Below are 23,775 nucleotides of genomic sequence, written 5' to 3' on the forward strand. Positions count from 1 at the left end.
ACCATGGCCAACGCATTTTACCTTGCTCTGTTCATTTGATTCATAGAGATTCTATAGAGTAGTTTGATTTTTTGAGACAAGTGTTTATGGTTTGTTGCCAGATTTTTTCTTAGCCGTATAACTTATTTGTTGCATACTCAGGCGAAAACTTGCCCCCAAGATAGAACATTTGCCAGGACTAAATTGTTGAATGAAGCTCAACCAGATATGATGTGTTTTCACTTTTCAAGCAATGAAAGAGTTCAACCAAATACAGAGGATTAATTTGTGTGACCAATACTTTGGTAGGACTGATTTGTTGAATGGAGTTCAACCTTGTATGGTTTTCCTGAAGATACTGGGAGAATGAACCGGGCATGACTCAGCACGAATAGAATGGTGAACTGATAAATTGTGCTGCAAATACATCATCTACAACTCAAGTTCGTTTACACTAATGACAAGCTCCCATATTATTGGTTGCACTGTCCGGGAAGCAAAACATGCAGTGGAATCAAGCGTAGAGGTTGATGCCCCAGAACTTGGCCGGCTGGTTGGTGCGGTAGTTGCGATCGAGGGCCTTGATCTTCTCCATGTCCTCGGCGGAGATGTCGAAGTCGAAGACCGCAAAGTTCTCCTCCAGCCTCTCTACCTTGGAGGTCTTGGGGATGACCACCGTGTTCCTCTGGAGGCCCCACCGGAGGACCAGCTGGGCCGGCGTCTTGCCGTATTTCTCAGCCAGGGACTGCAAACACCGATACAGCAAACAGAGGTTGAGAAACCATCACAAAACCAGGCTTGCGGGGGTGTTCTTTTTCTAAATGCTGGAGTGGAATGTGATGCCACATTGTCACGATTTGTGATACTGACCTTGATGACAGGATCGTCGAGGCATGAGACCGAGCCGAACCATTCGGTGTTGGCAGTGGAGCCGCCCAGGGGTGTATGTGCAGTGACAGAGATTCCATGCTTCTGGCAGAACTTCACAAGAGAGTCGCGCTGGAAGTAAGGGTGTGTCTCGATTTGGTTCACCGCGGGCTTTATCTTAGCGTAGGCCAAGCAGTCTCTGGTGAGGAAGATGTCGTAGTTGCTGCATGAATAATTCAAGGGTTAGATTTGAGAAATAGAAATTCTCCTCCAGCATGAGAGGTAGCCATGAAAACTCGAATCGTGACGGAAGTGGACGCAACATAATGGAACTAAGGAGATGCGGTTCGATTCTGGTTAGTCTGAATATGCACAGCTCAAGGAGTCAAACTCAAAATTGGCACTTGGGAGTGCTACAACCAGAGTAGTCTAGAACTCTAAATCCTGACATTAGACCTGTAGTTGCAGCTAGTTAGAGATCACACAATGTCATAGAGAGCATGTAGAATTATCATTCTAACGGTAATGCACAAATTTACAGCTCCAATGGTCAGGAGATGCAGTTAGTATTTGTTACTAAGGGCGCTGAGTGCAAACACAACAAGATTTGCTTTGCAAAGAACAAACATTGAAGTGCATCCATCCTTGTTCTGTGCACCCTGTGGGTGCCATTCTGCTACTCATTTGGATAGTACAGTACAAACAAAAGGGTCTTTGCTTGGACAATATGCAAGGTAAAACTCACATGGAAGCTATTCAAATCTTTAAATATGTTAGGCTGCATAAATTTGAAAGTGACCTAGAGGCAATAGCATACTGTACAATTGTACAATGGAAACAAGAAGACAAGAACAACTAAACACAAATTGACATAGTATACAATCAACAATGTCAATTTATGACAATTCAGGTTCACCAGGACATCAAAGGATTACAGAATAAGATCTCACACTCTTTATTTAGAAAAGATGGAGATAAACTCTGGGCAACAAGACCAGCAACTATTTGCACAGCAACCAGTAAGCCAATAAATGGAAATATCCAGAAGGACTAAATCATTCTAAATACACAGCAGCCAAGAGATATAGATCAAACAAATTATGTACTAATAAATTAATGGAACAAGCTGAACAGTTGTAATTCTAAGTAAACTGAACTGTGGCCATGACTAGGATAAATGGGGACAACATCAACTAACTGACCCAAGTGACGCATCATAATATCTACACAGGTTAAATGAGCCAAGACCAAATGCCTCAATAATTCAAAATAGAGTTACAGACTAAGGAAAGACCAAAGAACCAATGGTAATATGATGTACTTTACCTAATTCCGATGCTACGAACAAGTCCCATGGAAACAAGATCTTCCATTGCATGCCAAGTTGTCTCCAATGTGATAGTGGTATCGATATCAAGCACACCATCATCACCAAGAGCACTGCCAGTTGTGCCAACTCCTGTACACAATTAAAATTAAGATACTCAATTATGTTAGATTGAATGGCATAAAGTGTTCTTTATCCATGTTAGGTAGGATAAAGACAAGGATCATACCAGTATGCTTAGTAGCTACAGGGAAGTGAATAAGGTAGAGATCTAGATAATCCAATCGCAGCTTCTTCAGGCTATCCTTGCAGGCTTCGACCACATGTCCGTGATCTGAGTTCCACAACTACAATCACAACAGACATGGAGCTTTGAGTAACACAATATATGTTGGAGAAAGAAGGTTGCAACATCATTTGAGTGTTTTTCTTATGTTGAGAGTGAAATGGGGTGTAAACAAAAAGACTTAGTAGCGCAACCCCATAACAACTGTAAATTAGGAAATGCAATAATTGATGAATTATCTGAAATTCAAGTGCTCACATTTGAATGTCAGTGTCGACAAACAACTGTTGATTCATTGGTGTGTGAAGCCATACAAGATAACCATGGTGTAAAAAAGATTGCTACAAGCCAGCCTTGCTGCTTTCTAAGTCTAGGAGATTAGTTTCACAATCTGCCAAGTTAGTCAAAACAATAGACGGTACTTAAGATTCCAGTACATTATACTCGCGTTCAGTGCATAACTACACAACCTTGCTCCATCTGAGTCACAGGAGCACCTTCAAGCGTTTTCAGCATTTTTTAACCAGTACTAAATAGGTCTGTCATCAGTAGGACCTGATATAGCAACAATGCAACGCCTAGCACTGACTGATGCAGAACCTTTTCTCCAATTGCTAGATCAACCGTATGATTTTGAATGCCACATCCAGCCATACCATCATAGGTGGGTTTAACCATAGATGTCTTAGAAATCCTATGTTATCGTATTCTTCTATATACAAAACGTCATCTAATCTCATAGGACACAATTGTTAATAGGCTAAGGTCCTAGGACAAAAGGGTAGTAGGCGTGTCGTATTGTATCCAACACAAAGAGAATATCGGTATATTCTTATTCCAATACCATTTTCTGCACTCAAGCTTCGAAAAAAAAAACTGTAATTATTAATAACAACCTTGGTAGTGATGAAAAGATCCTCCCTCTTGACAAGCCCAGTTTGGAATGCCTCAGCCAGTGCATCGCCAACCTCAGCCTCGTTTTTGTAGTCAGCTGCAGCACCAGACAGCAATCCCGGTTAGCACATCATCGCAGGCGACATCTCCCGAAAAACAACACTGTAAATTAAGATCTAGCACTGCTACTGAATAAAAGTAATGCAGAACTTCTTCGGTACTCGCAAATCTACTGCTTGAAGACATCAGGAACTCTGACATTTGGTTTTACGAATGTGGGATCCCCCAACGACACACGAAAGCATCTTAGATAAGACGGTCCGGGATTCATGGGGATCCAGGTGGGTGCAGACGGACGTGAAGAGGGGGGGAGGGAGGGCGTACCGGCGCAGTCGAAGTGGCGGTAGCCGGCGCGGAGGGCGGAGTGGATGAGGCCGCGGACGGCGGCGGAGTCCATCCGCCAGACGCCGAGCCCCACGGCCGGCATCTCGTGCCCGCTGCTCAGCTTCGTCGCCGTCGCCGTCGACGCCATCCCTCGCGGGGGCTCGTCGGAGTCGGGGATGAGATAAGAAGAAGAAGACCGACGAGGAGGAGGAACCGCAGCACACTAGTACAGTCGAGTCCCCTACTGCGGCATCTACTCGTAGTCTAGAGGGGGAAGAAAGATTCCGTTGGACTCTGGTGGGTGAACTGGTGGTGGAAAGGTGAACACGTGGGTTTTACGGAAATCGCGTGCTCGATGATACTCCGAATTCCTAATAAGAGCATCTCTCCCGCGGATCCGACTTCCACTAAAATAACAGCCCTTGTACGGCAAGATAATAGGAAAACGTTCAAAATCATCTTACGTTTCTCTCGCGCAAACCGCCTGGAGCGAACGACACGTGTCCCGCCCAACACACCGCTCGCAACCACCCTCCAGCCTTATCTCTTCGGCTCCGTACGTTCTCTCCCACTCGTTTCTTCTTTTTTCCCCTTCCTCTGTCGTCACAAGCGAGAAAAAGGCCTGAGGTTGGCGCTGAAGCATGAAGGAGGAGGCCGGAGGCTGGCGCCGCTCTTCGCCGGTGCCGTAGTGCAACACGGGGAGGCCGGAGGCGGGCGCCGCTCATCGCCGGAGGGAGCTGCGTCCCCGTGGATCTCTCAACGGCGGCGGAGGTGTTGTGCCGCACAAGCGGCGGCGCGGACCCCGTGGAGCTCACCGGCGTGGTGCTACAATGGAGCTCTCGCGCGGCGGCTCCTGGTGCTGCGTTGCAGCGCTCACCGGCAGGTTGTCGAGCTGCAGTGCAGCGCTCGGTGCCCGAGCTCGCCAACGCTCTAAGTGCAGCACAAGCGGTGATGCGACCCCGTGGGGCTCGCCGGGTGCGGTGCTGCAATGGAGCTCTCGCCGGCGGCTCCCGATGCTCCATTGCAACGCTCGTCGGTGGGGTCGAAGCTGCAGTGCAGCAGCTCGGTGCTCCAATGCAGTTCTTGCCGGCCGCTCCCCGTGCTCCGTTGCAGCCATCGTCGGTGGGGTCGAAGCTGCAGTGCAACACCGGAGCTCCAATGGAGCTCTCGCCGGCCGCTCCCGGAGCTCCAATGGAGCTCTCACCGGCGCTCATCGGAGCTGTGATGCAGCGGCCAGCGACTCCAGGTGCTCCAATGGAGCTCTCGCCGGCAGTTCTCGAAGCTGTGATGCAGCGGACGGCGGCGGCTCCGGTGTTGCAATGCAGTGCTTTGCCCCGGCGGCAACCATGATGCTTTTGCAGCGGCGGCCTAGACAGGGATCGGATAGGGATGGCTGATGCGGTGCGGGGAGGAGGGGACCGGGAGGAGGATGGCATGTCTACGTTGACTTTTTTTAATGGCTGAGATATAGTAGATCAGATGGCTGGCGACCCGGCTGATTTCTCTGGGAAATCAGCCGGTTGATTTGTAGCAGCCGCCGAAAATAACCCATGTTGTGCAGAATTACGCATGATTTCTGGTTTTGGCATTGCTTCATGGGATTGCCGGATTCTCTCACTGATACTTTTTCCATTTCACAATATAGTACGCCTGCGTTTTCCGAAATTCAAATTTGACCGTAAATTTAACCAATGAGACCGGTTGCGGCGGTAGCAAAAATTATATCACTAAATTCATATCAACGATACGAATTCATTGATATAATTTTTGCTCCCGCCACAGTCGATCTCGTTGGTTAAATTTACAGTCAAACTTGAATCTCGGAGAGCGCGGGCGCACTACATTGTGGAATTAATGGAGGGAGTATCGATGTATTGCAGAGATCACATCTTTTTGCTGGGCTTGCTAGTGGAGAAGCTCCAGCTTGCAACTACAACGTCAATGGACATGACTATACCACGGGATATTATCTTGTGGTTGGTACTTATCCTTCATGGTCAATATTTGTGAAGACCATCAGTGAGCCAAAAAGCTAGATGGACAATATTTTTTGCCCAAGCAAAAGAAGCATATCAAAAGGATTGAAAGGGCAATTGGTGTGTTGCAAGATCAGTTTGCCATTCGAGGTCCTGATAAAAAGTCTGTCTCAAACATCATGGCCGCATGTGTAATTCTGCACGACATGATTATCAAGGATGAGAGGAATTTAAACTTAGAGTTTTCCTATGACAATGTTGGTAGCCATGTCAAGCCTAACATGAACCAATATCAGATCAATGTATTTCTTTAGACTTACCGGCAGATTGAGGACAATGCCACACACGCCCAGCCTCGTGATGATCTCATTGAGCACCAGTGGCAGCTTTATGGGAGATAAGCTCTTATTTTATTCATTTGATCTTATTTGTATTCATGTGTGATTTGAACCATTCTATCTATTCCACCACTTGTATTGTTTTAATTATTCAAATTTAGGCATTTCTTGTAATTGAGATTATTATTGTATTATACGATGTTAAAACATTAATAAGTTTGATTTATATTGTTGTTGTGTTAAGATTATATTGTTCAAAAACATGAATTTGCCTAAAACCTCAAAACTGTTTTTGCGGTACCGCAAGGGCTCTAGCGGAACATATCCCCTAAACCCGATGCAGCAGCATCCGCCATACTACTTTGCCACCTTGTAGCTTGGTCCGTAGCAGCAGCCTGCCCTACCATTACCGCTAGCCATCAAGTGTCGTACAATGTCAACCTCAACACTGAGTTTGTCGCAGTCGTCGGTGCTTGTCCGTTCGCGGATGCTGGCCACCACACCTAGCAGTGCCTGCTCTCTGTTTGCCGGAATGTGTCAACCGGGCGCTAGTGAGGAGGACGTAATGATGAACATGATGCACGGCGGCGTTAGCCACCACAAAGACTGGCAAGTGGACTGTCCTTGAAGCATTATTCCTTGTATCGGTAGGGCTGTTAGCAAGTAGTTTGAAGCTTTAGTACTTTCAGCTTTCCTGTTTTAGCTAGGATGTAGCTGGTTCAGAGGTGTCAAGTAGAGAGGTTAGATCTTTTCTTCCTTCTCATACTGCGAGTAATATCGCTACTACACTTTCCACTTTATGTTGATCATTTGAGCATGAGCAGCTCGTTCAAGAGCAGCCGCCCGTGGAACTCTTGTTTTGAGGCAGTAGACTTTTCAACCCTTTTTGCTTGTGCTAGTGCTCCCAGAAATGAATGGATTTTTTGCAATATGAAATTGAATGCCATAACTCTGATTTGTATTTTACTTTTTATTGGCGCTGTTGGGAAATCTGCACAGATAGGGTTGCATACTTGGTTACCCGATGCAATGGAGGGTCCCACTCCAGTATCTTCTTTGATTCATGCAGCTACTATGGTCACTACTGGCATTTTCATGATAGCAAGGCCCCCCTTTATTTGAATACTCACCTATGGCTTTGATTGTTATTACTTTTGCAGGAGCTATGACGTCATTCCTTGTGGCAACCACTGGAATAGTACAGAACGATCTAAAGAGGGCCATAGTTTATTCAACTTGCAGTCAATTAGGCTATATGATCTTTGATTGCGGCATCTCTAACTATTCGGTTAACGCCTTTCACTTAATGAATCACGCGTTTTTCAAAGCATTACTCTTCCTAAGTGCGGGTTCAGTGATTCATGCCATGTCGGATGAGCAAGATATGCGGAAGATGGGGGGCTTGCCTCCTCCTTTCCTTTGACCTATGCCCTGATGTTCATGGAGTTGGAGCCGAAGGACACCCACTGGACACACACCCAGATGTCGGACACCCAACAGACACAATCCTAGACGACGCAGACCCAGCAGCCAAACAACGACCAGCTGGACGGTGATCTTGAGGACATGTGGGCGTCGGGTGTGGACTAAAAGAAGAAAAGGAGAGAACATTTCAACTTGAAAGGTGATGAACCGTTGGCTGATGCTTGGTTGGCCACAAGCACTGATCCGATTCATGGCACTGAGCAATGGGGCACTACCTTTTGAACAAATGTGCATGTTTGGTTTCATGGACACAAGCACTATGATCCGCACCGCAAGGAAGTGGCCCATGAGCGTAACCCAAAATCGCTCACTAGAACATTCGTAAGCAATAGATATAGTTTGTGTCGGGGGGATGAACCCCAGGCAGGCAACGGAACCCAGATCCTTTTCAAAACAACGGGGCCAGCAACGCCCCTCGAGCCGGCTCACGCTTGGCCGGGCCGCTCGAGCCGGCCAAACCCCCCGACCCGGCCAAATTCCTCAACCCGGCCCCGACGGCCGGCGCAAGGAAGCCGAGCCCGGCGCACCAAGACTTCCCCAACAAGCCAGTTTCCCCTTGGCGTGTTCCCCAACCCGGCCACGGGTCAGCTTCCGTCCCATCCAGGCCGTACGATGGGACGAGTCTTCATTCAGAGATGAGCAAGGCAACAGTGCCCCGCCCATGCCTCTGGTCAGCCGGGCGTGGCAATAGTGCCCCACCTACCCGCTGACCAGGGTTGGCATGGCTATAGTACATCCGTCGTCACTGCCGACGCCAGCAAGCGGCGACCTGACGGAGCGCCACTGTAGCGGACTCAACCCGGCCACTCCCTGACGATCGATAAGACAGCCAACAGTACCCCTACACCCGATGGGTCCCACGCTCGGAGAACCCGGCGAGCCCTGGCACTCGGCGGGTCCCAGCACCGGCTCCCAGGACGATGACAACCCGGCCCCACGGCCTTGTAACATTACCATTGTATCCCTGGGGGGTTGACCTATAAACCCCCCCAGGAGCCCTCATGCATACGGGCGATCACTTACCCACACACCCGTAGCAAGCAACACCCGAGGAGAGGGAGCAGCCTGAGCCTTGGCCTGCCTTCTTTCTTCCTCCATACAGCTCTAGGAGCAACTCTGTACTGTTACATATCAACCACACTCGGCAGGACTAGGGGTGTTATCTCCCCGGAGAGCCCCGAACCTGGGTATGTCTTACGTCTCGTGCTCGCTCATGCCGACCTCGCCTTTGGAGCCCACCAGTGCTCTCAAGCCTCCTCCTCTCTTCTGCCATCCCTTGGCATCTGCCGTGCGCCCACCACGACAGTTGGCGCCCACCATGGGGCAGCTCGAGGTCCTGGCCGGGAGCATGCTTCAGACGGGGCTCCTCTCCGACTCCGACGAGCCCGTCACGCTGGCGGACGACGTCATCGACGCACTCGCCGCCTCCTTCGCCGCGCTGCGCATCTCCGATGCGCCTACGGCCGACGAGTACGTACCCTAGTGAGGTACTTGACTTTTCCGACTCCCCCTTTGTTGGAAATATGCCCTAGAGGCAATAATAAATGGTTATTATTATATTTCTTTGTTCATGGTAATTGTCTATTGTTCATGCTATAATTGTGTTATCCGGAAATCGTAATACATGTGTGAACACATAGACCACAACGTGTCCCTAGTAAGCCTCTAGTTGAGTAGCTCGTTGATCAACAGATAGTCATGGTTTCCTGACTATGGACATTGGATGTCATTGATAACGGGATCACATCATTAGGAGAATGATGTGATGGACAAGACCCAATCCTAAGCATAGCTCAAAGATCGTGTAGTTCATTTGCTAGAGCTTTTCCAATGTCAAGTATCTTCTCCTTAGACCATGAGATCGTGCAACTCCCGGATACCGTAGGAGTACTTTGGGTGTGCCAAACGTCACAACGTAACTGGGTGACTATAAAGGTACACTACGGGTATCTCCGAAAGTGTCTGTTGAGTTGGCACGGATCGAGACTGGGATTTGTCACTCCGTATGACGGAGAGGTATCTCTGGGCCCACTCGATAATGCATCATCATAATGAGCTCAATGTGACTAAGGATTTAGTCGCGGGATCATGCATTGCGGTACGAGTAAAGAGACTTTCCGGTAACGAGATTGAAAAAGGTATTGGGGTACCGACGATCGAATCTCGGGCACGTAACATACCGTTTGACAAAGGGAATTGTATACGGGATTGATTGAATCCTCGACATCGTGGTTCATCCGATGAGATCATTGTGGAACATGTGGGAGCCAACATGGGTATCCAGATCCCGCTGTTGGTTATTGACCGGAGAGGCGTCTCGGTCATGTCTGCATGTCTCCCGAACCCGTAGGGTCTACACACTTAAGGTTCGGTGACGCTAGGGTTGTAGAGATATGAGTATGCGGAAACCCGAAAGTTGTTCGGAGTCCCGGATGAGATCCCGGACGTCACGAGGAGTTCCGGAATGGTCCGGAGGTGAAGAATTATATATAGGAAGTCCAGTTTCGGCCACCGGGAAAGTTTCGGGGGTTATCGGTATTGTACCGGGACCACCGGAAGGGTCCCGGGGGTCCACCGGGTGGGGCCACCTATCCCGGAGGGCCCCATGGGCTGAAAGGGTAGGGGAACCAGCCCTTAGTGGGCTGGGGCGCCCCCCTTGGGCCTCCCCCTGCGCCTAGGGTTGGAAACCTTGGGGGTGGGGGGCGCCCCACTTGACTTGGGGGGGAAGCCACCCCCCTTCCCCCTTGGCCGCCGCCCCCCCCTTGGAGATCCCATCTCCCAGGGCCGGCGCCCCCCAGGGGTCCTATAAATAGTGGGGGGGGGAGGGAGGGCAGCAGCACCACAGCCCCTGGCGCCTCCCTCTCCCCCTGCAACACCTCTCCCTCCCGCTAGTGCTTGGCGAAGCCCTGCCGGGATCCCGCTACATCCAGCACCACGCCGTCGTGCTGCTGGATCTCCATCAACCTCTCCTTCCCCCTTGCTGGATCAAGAAGGAGGAGACGTCGCTGCTCCGTACGTGTGTTGAACGCGGAGGTGCCGTCCGTTCGGCACTCGGTCATCGGTGATTTGGATCATGGCGAGTACGACTCCATCAACCCCGTTCATTGGAACGCTTCCGCTCGCGATCTACAAGGGTATGTAGATGCACTCCTTTCCCCTCGTTGCTAGTATACTACATAGATGGATCTTGGTGATGCGTAGGAAATTTTAAAATTCTGCTACGATCCCCAACAGTGGCATCATGAGCCAGGCCTATGCGTAGTTACTATGCACGAGTAGAACACAAAGCAGTTGTGGGCGTTGATGTTGCCAATTCTTCTTGCCGCTACTAGTCTTATCTTGTTTCGGCGGTATTGTGGGATGAAGCGGCCCGGACCGACCTTACACGTACGCTTACGTGAGACGGGTTCCACCGACTGACATGCACTAGTTGCATAAGGTGGCTAGCGGGTGTCTGTCTCTCCCACTTTAGTCGGAACGGATTCGATGAAAAGGGTCCTTATGAAGGGTAAATAGAAATTGGCATATCACGTTGTGGTTTTACGTAGGTAAGAAACGTTCTTGCTAGAAACCTATACAAGCCACGTTAAAACTTGCAACAACAATTAGAGGACGTCTAACTTGTTTTTGCTGCAAGTGCTATGTGATGTGATATGGCCAGAAGATGTGATGAATGATATATGTGATGTATGAGATTGATCATATTCTTGTAATAGGAATCACGACTTGCATGTCGATGAGTATGACAACCGGCAGGAGCCATAGGAGTTGTCTTTATTTTTTGTAAGACCTGCGTGTCATTGAATAACGCCATGTAAATTACTTTACTTTATTGCTAAACGCGTTAGCCATAGAAGTAGAAGTAATTGTTGGCGTGACAACTTCATGAAGACACAATGATGGAGATCATGATGATGGAGATCATGGTGTCATGCCGGTGACGAAGATGATCATGGTGCCCCGAAGATGGAGATCAAAGGAGCAAAATGATATTGGCCATATCATGTCACTATTTGATTGCATGTGATGTTTATCATGTTTTGCATCTTATTTGCTTAGAACGACGGTACTAAGTAAGATGATCCCTTATAATAATTTCAAGAAAGTGTTCCCCCTAATTGTGCACCGTTGTGAAGGTTCGTTGTTTCGAAGCACCACGTGATGATCGGGTGTGATAGATTCTAACGTTCGCATACAACGGGTGTTGACGAGCCTAGCATGTACAGACATGGCCTCGGAACACACGCAATACACTTAGGTTGACTTGACGAGCCTAGCATGTACAGACATGGCCTCGGAACACGGAGGACCGAAAGGTCGAGCATGAGTCGTATAGAAGATACGATCAACATGGAGATGTTCACCGATCTTGACTAGTCCGTCTCACGTGATGATCGGACACGGCCTAGTTAACTCGGATCATGTTTCACTTAGATGACTAGAGGGATGTCTATCTGAGTGGGAGTTCATTGAATAATTTGATTATATGAACTTAATTATCATGAACTTAGTCTAAAATCTTTACAATATGTCTTGTAGATCAAATGGCCCACGTTGTCCTCAACTTCAATGCGTTCCTAGAGAAAACCAAGCTGAAAGATGATGGCAGCAACTATACGGACTGGGTCCGGAACCTGAGGATCATCCTCATAGCTGCCAAGAAAGATTATGTCCTAGAAGCACCGCTAGGTGAAGCACCAATCCCAGAGAACCAAGACATTATGAACGCTTGGCAATCACGTGCTGATGATTACTCCCTCGTTCAGTGCGGCATGCTTTACAGCTTAGAACCGGGTCTCCAAAAGCGTTTTGAGAAACATGGAGCATATGAGATGTTCGAAGAGCTGAAAATGATTTTCCAAGCTCATGCCCGGGTCGAGAGATATGAAGTCTCCGACAAGTTCTTCAGCTGTAAAATGGAGGAAAATAGTTCTGTCAGTGAGCACATACTCAGAATGTCTGGGTTACACAACCGCTTGTCTCAGCTGGGAGTTAATCTCCCGGATGACGCGGTCATTGACAGAATCCTTCAGTCGCTTCCACCAAGCTACAAGAGCTTTGTGATGAACTTCAATATGCAAGGGATGGAAAAGACCATTCCTGAGGTATATTCAATGCTGAAATCAGCGGAGGTGGAGATCAGAAAGGAACATCAAGTGTTGATGGTGAATAAAACCACTAAGTTCAAGAAGGTAAAGGGTAAAAAGAACTTCAAGAAGGACGGCAAGGGAGTTGCCGCGCCCGGTAAGCCAGTTGCCGGGAAGAAGTCAAAGAATGGACCCAAGCCTGAGACTGAGTGCTTTTATTGCAAGGGAAGTGGTCACTAGAAGCGGAATTGCCCCAAATACTTAGCGGACAAGAAGGCCGGCAACACCAAAGGTATATGTGATATACATGTAATTGATGTGTACCTTACCAGTACTCGTAGTAGCTCCTGGGTATTTGATACCGGTGCGGTTGCTCATATTTGTAACTCAAAACAGGAACTGCGGAATAAACGGAGACTGGCCAAGGACGAGGTGACGATGCACGTCGGGAATGGTTCCAAGGTCGATGTGATCGCCGTCGGCACGCTACCTCTGCATCTACCTACGGGATTAGTTTTAAACCTCAATAATTGTTATTTAGTGCCAGCTTTGAGCATGAACATTGTATCTGGATCTCGTTTAATTCGAGATGGCTACTCATTTAAATCCGAGAATAATGGTTGTTCTATTTATTTGAGAGATATGTTTTATGGTCATGCACCGCTGGTCAATGGTTTATTCTTGATGAATCTCGAACGTGATGTTACACATATTCATAGTGTGAATACCAAAAGATGTAAAGTTGATAACGATAGTCCCACATACTTGTGGCACTGCCGCCTTGGTCACATTGGTGTCAAGCGCATGAAGAAACTCCATGCAGATGGACTTTTGGAGTCTCTTGATTACGAATCATTTGACACGTGCGAACCATGCCTCATGGGTAAGATGACCAAGACTCCGTTCTCCGGAACAATGGAGCGAGCAACCAATTTATTGGAAATCATACATACCGATGTGTGCGGTCCAATGAGTGTTGAGGCTCGCGGAGGATATCGTTATGTTCTCACTCTCACTGATGACTTAAGTAGATATGGGTATGTCTACCTAATGAAACACAAGTCTGAGACTCTTGAAAAGTTCAAGGAATTTCAGAGTGAGGTTGAGAATCAACGTGACAGGAAAATAAAATTCTTACGATCAGATCGTGGTGGAGAATATTTAAGTCACGAATTTGATGCGCACTTAAGGAAATGTGGAATCGTTTCACAACTCACGCTGCCTGGAACACCTCAGCGAAACGGTGTGTCCGACGTCGTAATCGCACTCTATTGGATATGGTGCGATCTATGATGTCTCTTACCGATTTACCGCTCTCATTTTGGGGCTATGCTTTAGAGACTGCCGCATTCACTTTAAATAGGGCTCCGTCGAAATCCGTTGAAACGACACCGTATGAATTATGGTTTGGGAAGAAACCTAAGCTGTCGTTTCTAAAAGTTTGGGGATGCGATGCTTATGTCAAGAAACTTCAACCTGAAATGCTCGAACCCAAGTCGGAAAAATGCGTCTTCATAGGATACCCCAAGGAAACTATTGGGTATACCTTCTACCTCAGATCCGAAGGCAAGATCTTTGTTGCCAAGAATGGGTCCTTTCTAGAGAAAGAGTTTCTCTCGAAAGAATTGAGTGGGAGGAAAGTGGAACTTGATGAGGTGATAGTCACCCCTTCCGAACCGGAAAGTAGCGCAGCGCGGGAAGATGTTCCTGTGGTGCCTACACCGACTGGGGAGGAAGTTAATGATGATGATCATGAAGCTTCGGATCAAGTTACTGCTGAACTTTGTAGGTCCACAAGGACACGTTCCACACCAGAGTGGTACGGCAACCCTGTCCTGGAAATCATGTTGTTAGACAACGGTGAACCTTCGAACTATGAAGAAGCGATGGCGGGCCCGGATTCCGACAAATGGCTAGAAGCCATGAAATCCGAGATAGGATCCATGTATGAAAACGAAGTATGGACTTTGACTGACTTGCCCGATGATCGGCGAGCCATAGAAAACAAATGGATCTTTAAGAAGAAGACAGACGTGGATGGTAATGTGACCATCTATAAGGCTCGACTTGTCGCTAAGGGTTATCGACAAGTTCAAGGGGTTGACTACGATGAGACTTTCTCACCCGTAGCGAAGCTGAAGTCCGTCCGAATCATGTTAGCAATTGCCGCATACTATGATTATGAGATATGGCAGATGGACGTCAAAACGACAATCCTTAATGGCTTCCTTAAGGAAGAATTGTATATGATGCAGCCGGAAGGTTTTGTCGATCCTAAGAATGCTGACAAAGTATGCAAGCTCCAGCGCGCAATCTATGGGCTGGTGCAAGCATCTCGGAGTTGGAACATTCGCTTTGATGAGATGATCAAAGCGTTTGGGTTTACACAGACTTATGGAGAAGCCTGTGTTTACAAGAAAGTGAGTGGGAGCTCTGTAGCATTTCTCATATTATATGTGGATGACATACTATTGATGGGAAATGATATAGAATTCTTGGAAAGTATAAAGGCCTATTTGAATAAGTGTTTTTAATGAAGGACCTTGGAGAAGCTGCTTATATATTAGGCATCAAGATCTATAGAGATAGATCAAGACGCCTCATAGGTCTTTCACAGAGTACGTACCTTGACAAGATATTGAAGAAGTTCAATATGGATCAGTCCAAGAAGGGGTTCTTGCCTGTATTGCAAGGTGTGCAATTGAGCACGGCTCAATGCCCGACCACGGCAGAAGATATAGAAAAGATGAGTGTCATCCCCTATGCCTCGGCCATAGGGTCTATTATGTATGCCATGCTGTGTACCAGACCTGATGTAAACCTTGCCGTAAGTTTGGTAGGAAGGTACCAAAGTAATCCCGGCATGGAACACTGGACAGCGGTCAAGAATATCCTGAAGTACCTGAAAAGGACTAAGGATATGTTTCTCGTATATGGAGGTGACGAAGAGCTCGTCGTAAAGGGTTACGTCGACGCTAGCTTCGACACAGATCTGGATGACTCTAAGTCACAAACTGGATACGTGTATATTTTGAATGGTGGGGCAGTAAGCTGGTGCAGTTGCAAGCAAAGCATCGTGGCGGGATCTACATGTGAAGCGGAGTACATGGCGGCCTCAGGGGCAGCACAAGAAGCAATCTGGATAAAGGAGTTCATTACCGACCTAGGGGTGATTCCCAATGCGTCGGGCCCGATGACTCTCTTCTGTGACAACACTGGAGCTATTGCCCTTGCCAAGGAGCCCAGGTTTCACAGGAAGACCAGGCATATCAAGCGTCGCTTCAACTCCATTCGTGAAAATGTTCAAAATGGAGACATAGATATTTGTAAAGTACATACGGACCTGAATGTAGCAGATCCGTTGACTAAACCTCTCCCTAGAGCAAAACATGATCAACACCAGAACTCTATGGGTGTTTGATTCATCACAATGTAACTAGATTATTGACTCTAGTGCAAGTGGGAGACTGTTGGAAATATGCCCTAGAGGCAATAATAAAATGGTTATTATTATATTTCTTTGTTCATGGTAATTGTCTATTGTTCATGCTATAATTGTGTTATCCGGAAATCGTAATACATGTGTGAACACATAGACCACAACGTGTCCCTAGTAAGCCTCTAGTTGACTAGCTCGTTGATCAACAGATAGTCATGGTTTCCTGACTATGGACATTGGATGTCATTGATAACGGGATCACATCATTAGGAGAATGATGTGATGGACAAGACCCAATCCTAAGCATAGCTCAAAGATCGTGTAGTTCATTTGCTAGAGCTTTTCCAATGTCAAGTATCTTCTCCTTAGACCATGAGATCGTGCAACTCCCGGATACCGTAGGAGTACTTTGGGTGTGCCAAACGTCACAACATAACTGGGTGACTATAAAGGTACACTACGGGTATCTCCGAAAGTGTCTGTTGAGTTGGCACGGATCGAGACTGGGATTTGTCACTCCGTATGACGGAGAGGTATCTCTGGGCCCACTCGGTAATGCATCATCATAATGAGCTCAATGTGACTAAGGATTTAGTCGTGGGATCATGCATTGCGGTACGAGTAAAGAGACTTGCCGGTAACGAGATTGAACAAGGTATTGGGGTACCAACGATCGAATCTCGGGCACGTAACATACCCTTTGACAAAGGGAATTGTATATGGGATTGATTGAATCCTCGATATCGTGGTTCATCCGATGAGATCATCGTGGAACATGTGGGAGCCAACATGGGTATCCAGATCCCGCTGTTGGTTATTGACCGGAGAGGCGTCTCGGTCATGTCTGCATGTCTCCCGAACCCGTAGGGTCTACACACTTAAGGTTCGGTGACGCTAGGGTTGTAGAGATATGAGTATGCAGAAACCCGAAAGTTGTTCGGAGTTCCGGATGAGATCCCGGACGTCACGAGGAGTTCCGGAATGGTCCGGAGGTGAAGAATTATATATAGGAAGTCCAGTTTCGGCCACCGGGAAAGTTTCGGGGGTTATCGGTATTGTACCGGGACCACCGGAAGGGTCCCGGGGGTCCACCGGGTGGGGCCACCTATCCCGGAGGGCCCCATGGGCTGAAAGGGGAAGGGAACCAGCCCTTAGTGGGCTGGGGCACCCCCCTTGGGCCTGCCCCTGCGCCTAGGGTTGGAAACCCTGGGGGTGGGGGGCGCCCCACTTGACTTGTGGGGGAAGCCACCCCCCCTCCCCCCTTGGCCGCCGCCCCCCTTGGAGATCCCATCTCCCAGGGCCGGCGCCCCCCAGGTGTCCTATAAATAGTGGGAGGGGGGGAGGGAGGGCAGCAGCACCACAGCCCCTGGCGCCTCCCTCTCCCCCTGCAACACCTCTCCCTCCCGCTAGTGCTTGGCGAAGCCCTGCCGGGATCCCGCTACATCCAGCACCACGCCGTCGTGCTGCTGGATCTCCATCAACCTCTCCTTCCCCCTTGCTGGATCAAGAAGGAGTAGACGTCGCTACTCCGTACATGTGTTGAACGCGGAGGTGCCGTCCGTTCGGCACTCGGTCATCGGTGATTTGGATCACGGCAAGTACGACTCCATCAACCCCGTTCATTGGAACGCTTCCGCTCGCGATCTACAAGGGTATGTAGAAGCACTCCTTTCCCCTCGTTGCTAGTATACTCCATAGATGGATCTTGGTGATGCGTAGGAAATTTTAAAATTCTGCTACGATCCCCAACACCCTTTCCCTCGGCGGCAGCGCTCCCGCCGGGGCAATGGACCTCTGCGTGGAGGTCTTCGTCACCGACACCGGCGCCTCTTCCTCGTCCAGGGCGGCGAGGAGGGCCGCCGAAGCCGAGGCTGCAGCGGAACGGGCCGCCACGCCCAACCCGCTGCGCGCCATGATGCAGAGCCTTCCATCCCCATCGGCACCGACATCGATGCCTCCAACATCGCCGAGGCCCGAACTCGGCTCGACGAGGATCGCCAGTGCCTGCTGGACCTCACCGAGACGCTCGCCGCCACGCAGCGCCGCCTCGACTCCGCTCAGTTGGAGCGCGACGCCGCCTATGGCTTCACACCTGCCGCGGCCGAGCCAAGCCGGGTCACCGACGTGCGAGCCCGGGGTGGCGCGATCGGTCGCGCCTTCGGCGCCATCCCGCCTGTCTACGAGACTCCCGTGAAGAACATGCGTGCCGCCCGGGCGGCTGCGGTCGGCCTGGATCAACTCGTGGGTGAGGAGCTGCAGGAGCGCCTCAAGCGGGTGAACGACCTCCTCGACGCGGCCAACACGCAGCAGGACCGCCTCAACCAACTCGCCAAGCCGGCCGGATCCGGCTCCGCCCGCGTCGTTGGACTCGGTGACCACCATAACACGACGTCTTTGCCGACCGGCGAGGCGCACTCCAGACGCACCGGACCCGGCGCGACCCCACCCCGACGACTGCCGGCGGCTTGGGCGACGAGCCAGCCTTGGAGGTCCGACGCCGGCTCGACCCTCTACTCCAACCCGGCTGACGTCCGACTGCAGTCGACCCGGCCCCCCGCGGCGCGGTCGCCGATCGGCTGGGCCCGCGCGCCATCGACGACACCGACGGCCGCCACCGCCTCGACCGACTCGCCCTCTCCCAGGAGCTGGAGGAGAGCGGCCCCGTCGGCCGGCGTGCTTCAGACCACGCATCCGTGATGAGCCCTTTACTAAAGGGTTCACGCTCCCCCGCGACACCCCCAAGTACAATGGCACCGTGAAGCCGGAGGACTGGCTCACCGACTACACCACCGCCATCGGCATCGTCGGTGGTAACTACCGCCTCGCCGTGCGCTACGCGCCGCTCATGCTCCAGGGGTCGGCCCGCACCTGGTTGAACAGCCTGCCGGCGGGCAGCATCAACGCATGGGTCGACTTTGAGCAGGCCTTCGTGCGCAACTTCACCGGCACCTACAAACGACCCGGCCGCCCCAGCCAGCTCGCCATGTGCGTGTAGGGACCGGCAGAAACCGGCCGCGAGTACCTCGCACGCTGGACCGAGCTCCGGAACAGCTGCGAGGGCGTCCACGAGGTCAAAGCGATCCAGTACTTCATCAATGGGTGCCGGGATGGCACCCTCCTCAAGCACAAGCTCTTACGCTCTGAGCCGGCCACTATGGCCGCGCTCATGGTGACGACAGAGAAGTACGCCAACGCCGACTTCTCCCGAGTCCTCATCGACGGCGGCAGCAGCATGAACATCCTCTACCGCGACACCATGACCAAGCTCGGCCTCGAGGCCAAAGACCTGGAGCCGACCCAGACGATCTTCCACGGCATCGTTCCTGGCCTCTCCTGCTCTCCAATCAGCCGGGTCCGGCTCGACGTCCTGTTCGGCGACAGCAGCCACTTCCGACGTGAGCCGCTCTGGTTCGAGGTGGTGGACCTGACCAGCGCGTACCACGCACTGCTGGGCCGGCCCGCGCTCGCCAAGTTCATGGCGGTTCCTCACTACGCCTACCTGAAGCTGAAGTTGCCGGGTCCGAGGGGCCTCATCACCATCACCGACGACTACCGCAAGTCCATAGAGTGCGCCCGAGATGGCGCCTGATAATCCCCAAGTGCAGGGAATCATCGTAGCAATTCCCAAAGGTGGAAGTGATAAGTATGGAGTGTCGAACCCACAAGGAGCTAAAGGTAAGATCAATATTCTCTCAAGTCCTATCTGCCACTGATACGACTCTACGTACACTAAATGTTTGCTTCCAACTAGAAACGAGAAATAAAACTACGTTGTGGGTAAGAAGAGGATAACTTTGCATGGTATCGGAGAGCTAAAATATAAAAGTAGGTGATGTTACCATAAAGTTAGAATATATTACTAAATATTATAAATAGCGAGTGTGGAATAATGATGGGTCGGTGTGCGGAATTATCCTAGGCAATCGTTAACAAGACCGGTAATCACTATTGCAATTTCATATGAGGGAGAGGCATAAGCTAACATACTTTCTCTTCTTGGATCATACACACTTATGATTGGAACTCTAGCAAGCATCCGCAACTACTAAAGATCATTAAGGTAAAACCCAACCATAGCATTAAAGGATCAAGTCCCCTTTATCCCATACGCAACAACCCCCTTACTCGGGTTCATGCTTCTGTCACTCAAGCAACCCACTATAAGCGAATCATAAACGTATTGCAACACCCTACAGCGGGAATCCCTCACGCTTGCGCGACACGGAGGGCACAATAGGACAGCACTGAAATAAAAACATACAACTCATACCAATCTATATCATCAATCAACCCAAAGACAAAGGATATCTACTCAAAACATCATAGGATGGCAACACATCATTGGATCATAATATGTGGCATAAAGCACCATGTTCAAGTAGGGATTACAGCGGGGTGCGGGAGAGTGGACCGCGTGAAATAGATGAGGATGGTGATGATGATGGTGATGTTGATGAAGACGATCACCGCGGCGATGATTCCCCTCCCGATGGCACTCTGACGCCACCGAGAGAGAGGAGGAGAGCTTCTCCCCTTGTGCTTCCTCCTCCATGGCCTACCCCCCTAGATGGGGAGAGGTTCTCCCTCTGGTCCTTAGCCTTCATGGCGATGATGGCCCCTCCGAGATCCTCCTCCATGGCCTCCGGTGATGATGCCCCCCTCCGGCAGGGTGCCAGAGAGGGCCTAGATTGATTTCTCGTGTCTACAGAGGCTTGCGGCGGCGGAACTTCCGATCCAGGTTATTTTCTGGCAGTTTCTGTATTTATAGGAATTTTTGGCGTCGGTTTCACGTCAGGGGGGTCTCTGAGTCGTCCACGAGATAGGGGCCCACGCCCAGGGGCGTAGGGCGCGCCCCCCACCCTCGTGGACAGCCCGGGACTCTTCTGGCCCAACTCTTTTACTCCGGGGCTTCTTTTGGTCCATAAAAAACCGTCAAAAATTGGCACGTCAATTGGACTCCGTTTGGTATTCCTTTTCTGTAAAACTCAAAAACAAGAAAAAAACAGAAACTGGCACTGGGCTCTAGGTTAATAGGTTAGTCCCAAAAATCATATAAAATAGCATATGAATGCATATAAAACATCTAAGATGGATAATATAATAGCATGAATACTTCATAAATTATAGATACATTGGAGACGTATCAGCATCCCCAAGCTTAATTCCCGCTCGTCCTCGAGTAGGTAAATGATAAAAGAAATAATTTATGAAGTGTGAATGCTAGCAGGTGCACAAGTTTGATCAATGGTAATTTCAATCACCTTTTCTAGCATCATTATATGTCATAACAGTAGCTCATCTCATAAAAATTTTCATGATCAAGTAACAAGCTATTCACATGTTAAAGTATAGATCATAAATTTTCTTGAAAACTAACAACCCGTGCTCTTAGTCATCAAACAATTGCAATTCATCTTATTTTCGGGAAGGGTCTATGTAAGAGCTTTGATTCAGCAAACTCCACATACTCAACTATCATTTAATCTTTCACAATTGCTAACACTCATGTGATATTTATGGGTTCAAAGTTTTAATCGGACACAGAGAAAGATAGGGGCTTATAGTTTCGCCTCCCAACCTTTTACCACAAGGGTAATGTCAACAATAATACTTTATAAAAACCTACATCCAAGTGGATGTATATATCCGGATCGCTCCAACACAAAGTTCTTGCCAAAGGAGAAGTGTAAAAAGGAAAAGTGATGATCACCATAACTCTTGTATAAGGGTAGGAGATAAAAGTAAAAGATAGGCCCTTCGCAGAGGGAAGCAGAGGTTGACATGCGCTTTTATGGTTGGATGCACAAAATCTTAATGCAAAAGAACGTCACTTTATATTGCCTCTTGTGATAAAGATCTTTATTATGTAGTCCGTCGCTTTTATTTCTTCCCTATCACAAGTTTGTATAAAGCTTATTTTCTTCGCACTAATAGATCGTACATATTTAGAGAGCAATTTTTGTTGCATGCACCGATGACAACTTACTTGAAGGATCTTACTCAATCCATAGGTAGGTATAGTAGACTCTCATGGCAAAACTGGTTTAAGGGATGTTTGGAAGCACAATTAGTATTTCTACTTGGTGCAAAGAATTTGTCTAGCATGAGAGGGAAAGGCAAGCTCAACATGTTGGATGATCCAAGACAATATAACGTTTCGGATATGGGAAAACATAACCCATTAAGTTGTCTTCCTTGTCCAACATCAACCTTTTAGTATGTCATATTTTAATGGGTGCTCACAATTACAAAAGATGTCCAAGATAGTATATTTATATGTGAAATCTCTCTTCCTTCAATATTCTTTCATGAATTGTTCAAGTGACCAATTCTGCGTTTGCTAACCTTTCAATAAGTTTACTACCTATACTTATTCTGTGTGAACTCATTACTCCCCATGGTATAAGCATATGAAACATATATAAATTCAGATTTATGATATTCAATTCATTCAACCATTTACTCATAGGATATATGTGAAGCACGTGAGTAAATGACAAACTACTCCAAAAGATATAAGTGAAGAACACTGAGTAGTCAAATAATTAACTAGCCATGGGAGGATTCTTTTTCATTCAAGATTTCAGATCCAATGATTTTATTCAAACAGCAAGTAAAATTGAAAATACGCTCCAAGCAAAACACATATCATGTGATGAATAAAAATATAGTTTCGAGTAAGGTATACCGATAGTTTTGAAGACGAAAGAGGGGATGCCTTCCGGGGCATCCGCAAGCTTAGGAGCTTGAGTCTTCCTTGAATATTACCTTGGGGTGCCTTGGGCATCCCCAAGCTTAGTGTCTTTCCACTCCTTATTCTCCTCATATCGATATCTCACCCAAAGCTTGAAAACTTCAATCACACAAAACTTAACGGAACTTCGTGAGATAGGTTAGTATGATAAAGAGTAAACCATTAACTTTGGTACTGTCAAAGACAAGGTTCATAATTGTTCTCACACAATGTTTACTGTACCATATAATTTCTACAATTTATATTGAGAAATATAATCCATAGAAACTAGAAAACAAGCAAACTATGCAATGAAAACAGAATCTGTCAGAAACAGAACAGTCTGTAATGATCTGAACAGCAACCATACTTCTGCTACTCCAAAAATTATGAAATAAATTGGTGGACGTGAGGAATTTGTCTATTAATCTTCTTCAAAAAGAATAAACTCAAAAGCACTCTTCTATAAAAAAATGGCAGTTAATCTTGTGAGCGCAAAGTTTCTGTTTTTTACAGCAAGATCACATTAACTTTCACCCAAGTCTTCCCAAAGGTCTTACGTGGCACTTTATTGAAACAAAAGGTATAAAACATGATTAATACAGTATCTTAATCATGTAAACTCACAAAAATAGTAAGGGTAAATATTGGGTTGTCTCCCAACAAGCGCTTTTCTTTAGTGCCTTTTAGCTTGGCATGATGATTTCAATGATGCTCACATAAAAGAAAAGAATTGAAACATAAAGAGAGCATCATGAAGAATATGACTAGCACATTTAAATATAACCCACTTCCTATGCCTAGGGATTTTTTGAGCACATAATTTATAGGAACAAGAATCAACTAGCATAGGAAGGCAAAACAAGTATAACTTCAAAACTTTAAGCACATAGAGAGGAGACTTGATATTATTGCAACTCCTACAAGCATATATTCCTCCCTCATAATATTTTTCAGTAGCATCATGAATGAATTCATCA

The 23,775-nt window shown here is 48.2% G+C and overlaps 1 protein-coding gene across 1 annotated transcript; it reads right to left on the minus strand.

Moving 5' to 3' along the window:
- Positions 1-369: 369 nt before the first annotated feature.
- On the minus strand, positions 370-4,146 carry LOC109757786 (NADP-dependent D-sorbitol-6-phosphate dehydrogenase). Its single transcript, XM_020316622.3, has 6 exons — positions 3,738-4,146; positions 3,356-3,450; positions 2,403-2,520; positions 2,173-2,305; positions 850-1,069; positions 370-724 (listed from the first exon to the last, which is right to left on the minus strand). The coding sequence occupies exons 1-6, from the start codon at positions 3,883-3,885 to the stop codon at positions 494-496; spliced, it is 945 nt and encodes a 314-aa protein (XP_020172211.1). The 5' UTR covers positions 3,886-4,146; the 3' UTR covers positions 370-493.
- Positions 4,147-23,775: the final 19,629 nt, after the last annotated feature.

This window comes from Aegilops tauschii, chromosome 6 (assembly GCF_002575655.3).
Source record: "Aegilops tauschii subsp. strangulata cultivar AL8/78 chromosome 6, Aet v6.0, whole genome shotgun sequence".
In the NCBI taxonomy this organism is placed as follows: domain Eukaryota; kingdom Viridiplantae; phylum Streptophyta; class Magnoliopsida; order Poales; family Poaceae; genus Aegilops; species Aegilops tauschii.

What these genes read in the sequence shown, in the direction of transcription:
- LOC109757786 (XM_020316622.3), bottom strand. Translation starts at nt 3,885, where the DNA reads ATGGCGTCGACGGCGACGGCGACGAAGCTGAGCAGCGGGCACGAGATG. An exon ending in TGTAGCTACTAAGCATACTG is followed by an intron (nt 2,306 to 2,402) that starts GTATGATCCTTG and finishes AATTGTGTACAG; the next exon opens with GAGTTGGCACAACTGGCAGT. An exon ending in GTTCGTAGCATCGGAATTAG is followed by an intron (nt 1,070 to 2,172) that starts GTAAAGTACATC and finishes TTATTCATGCAG; the next exon opens with CAACTACGACATCTTCCTCA.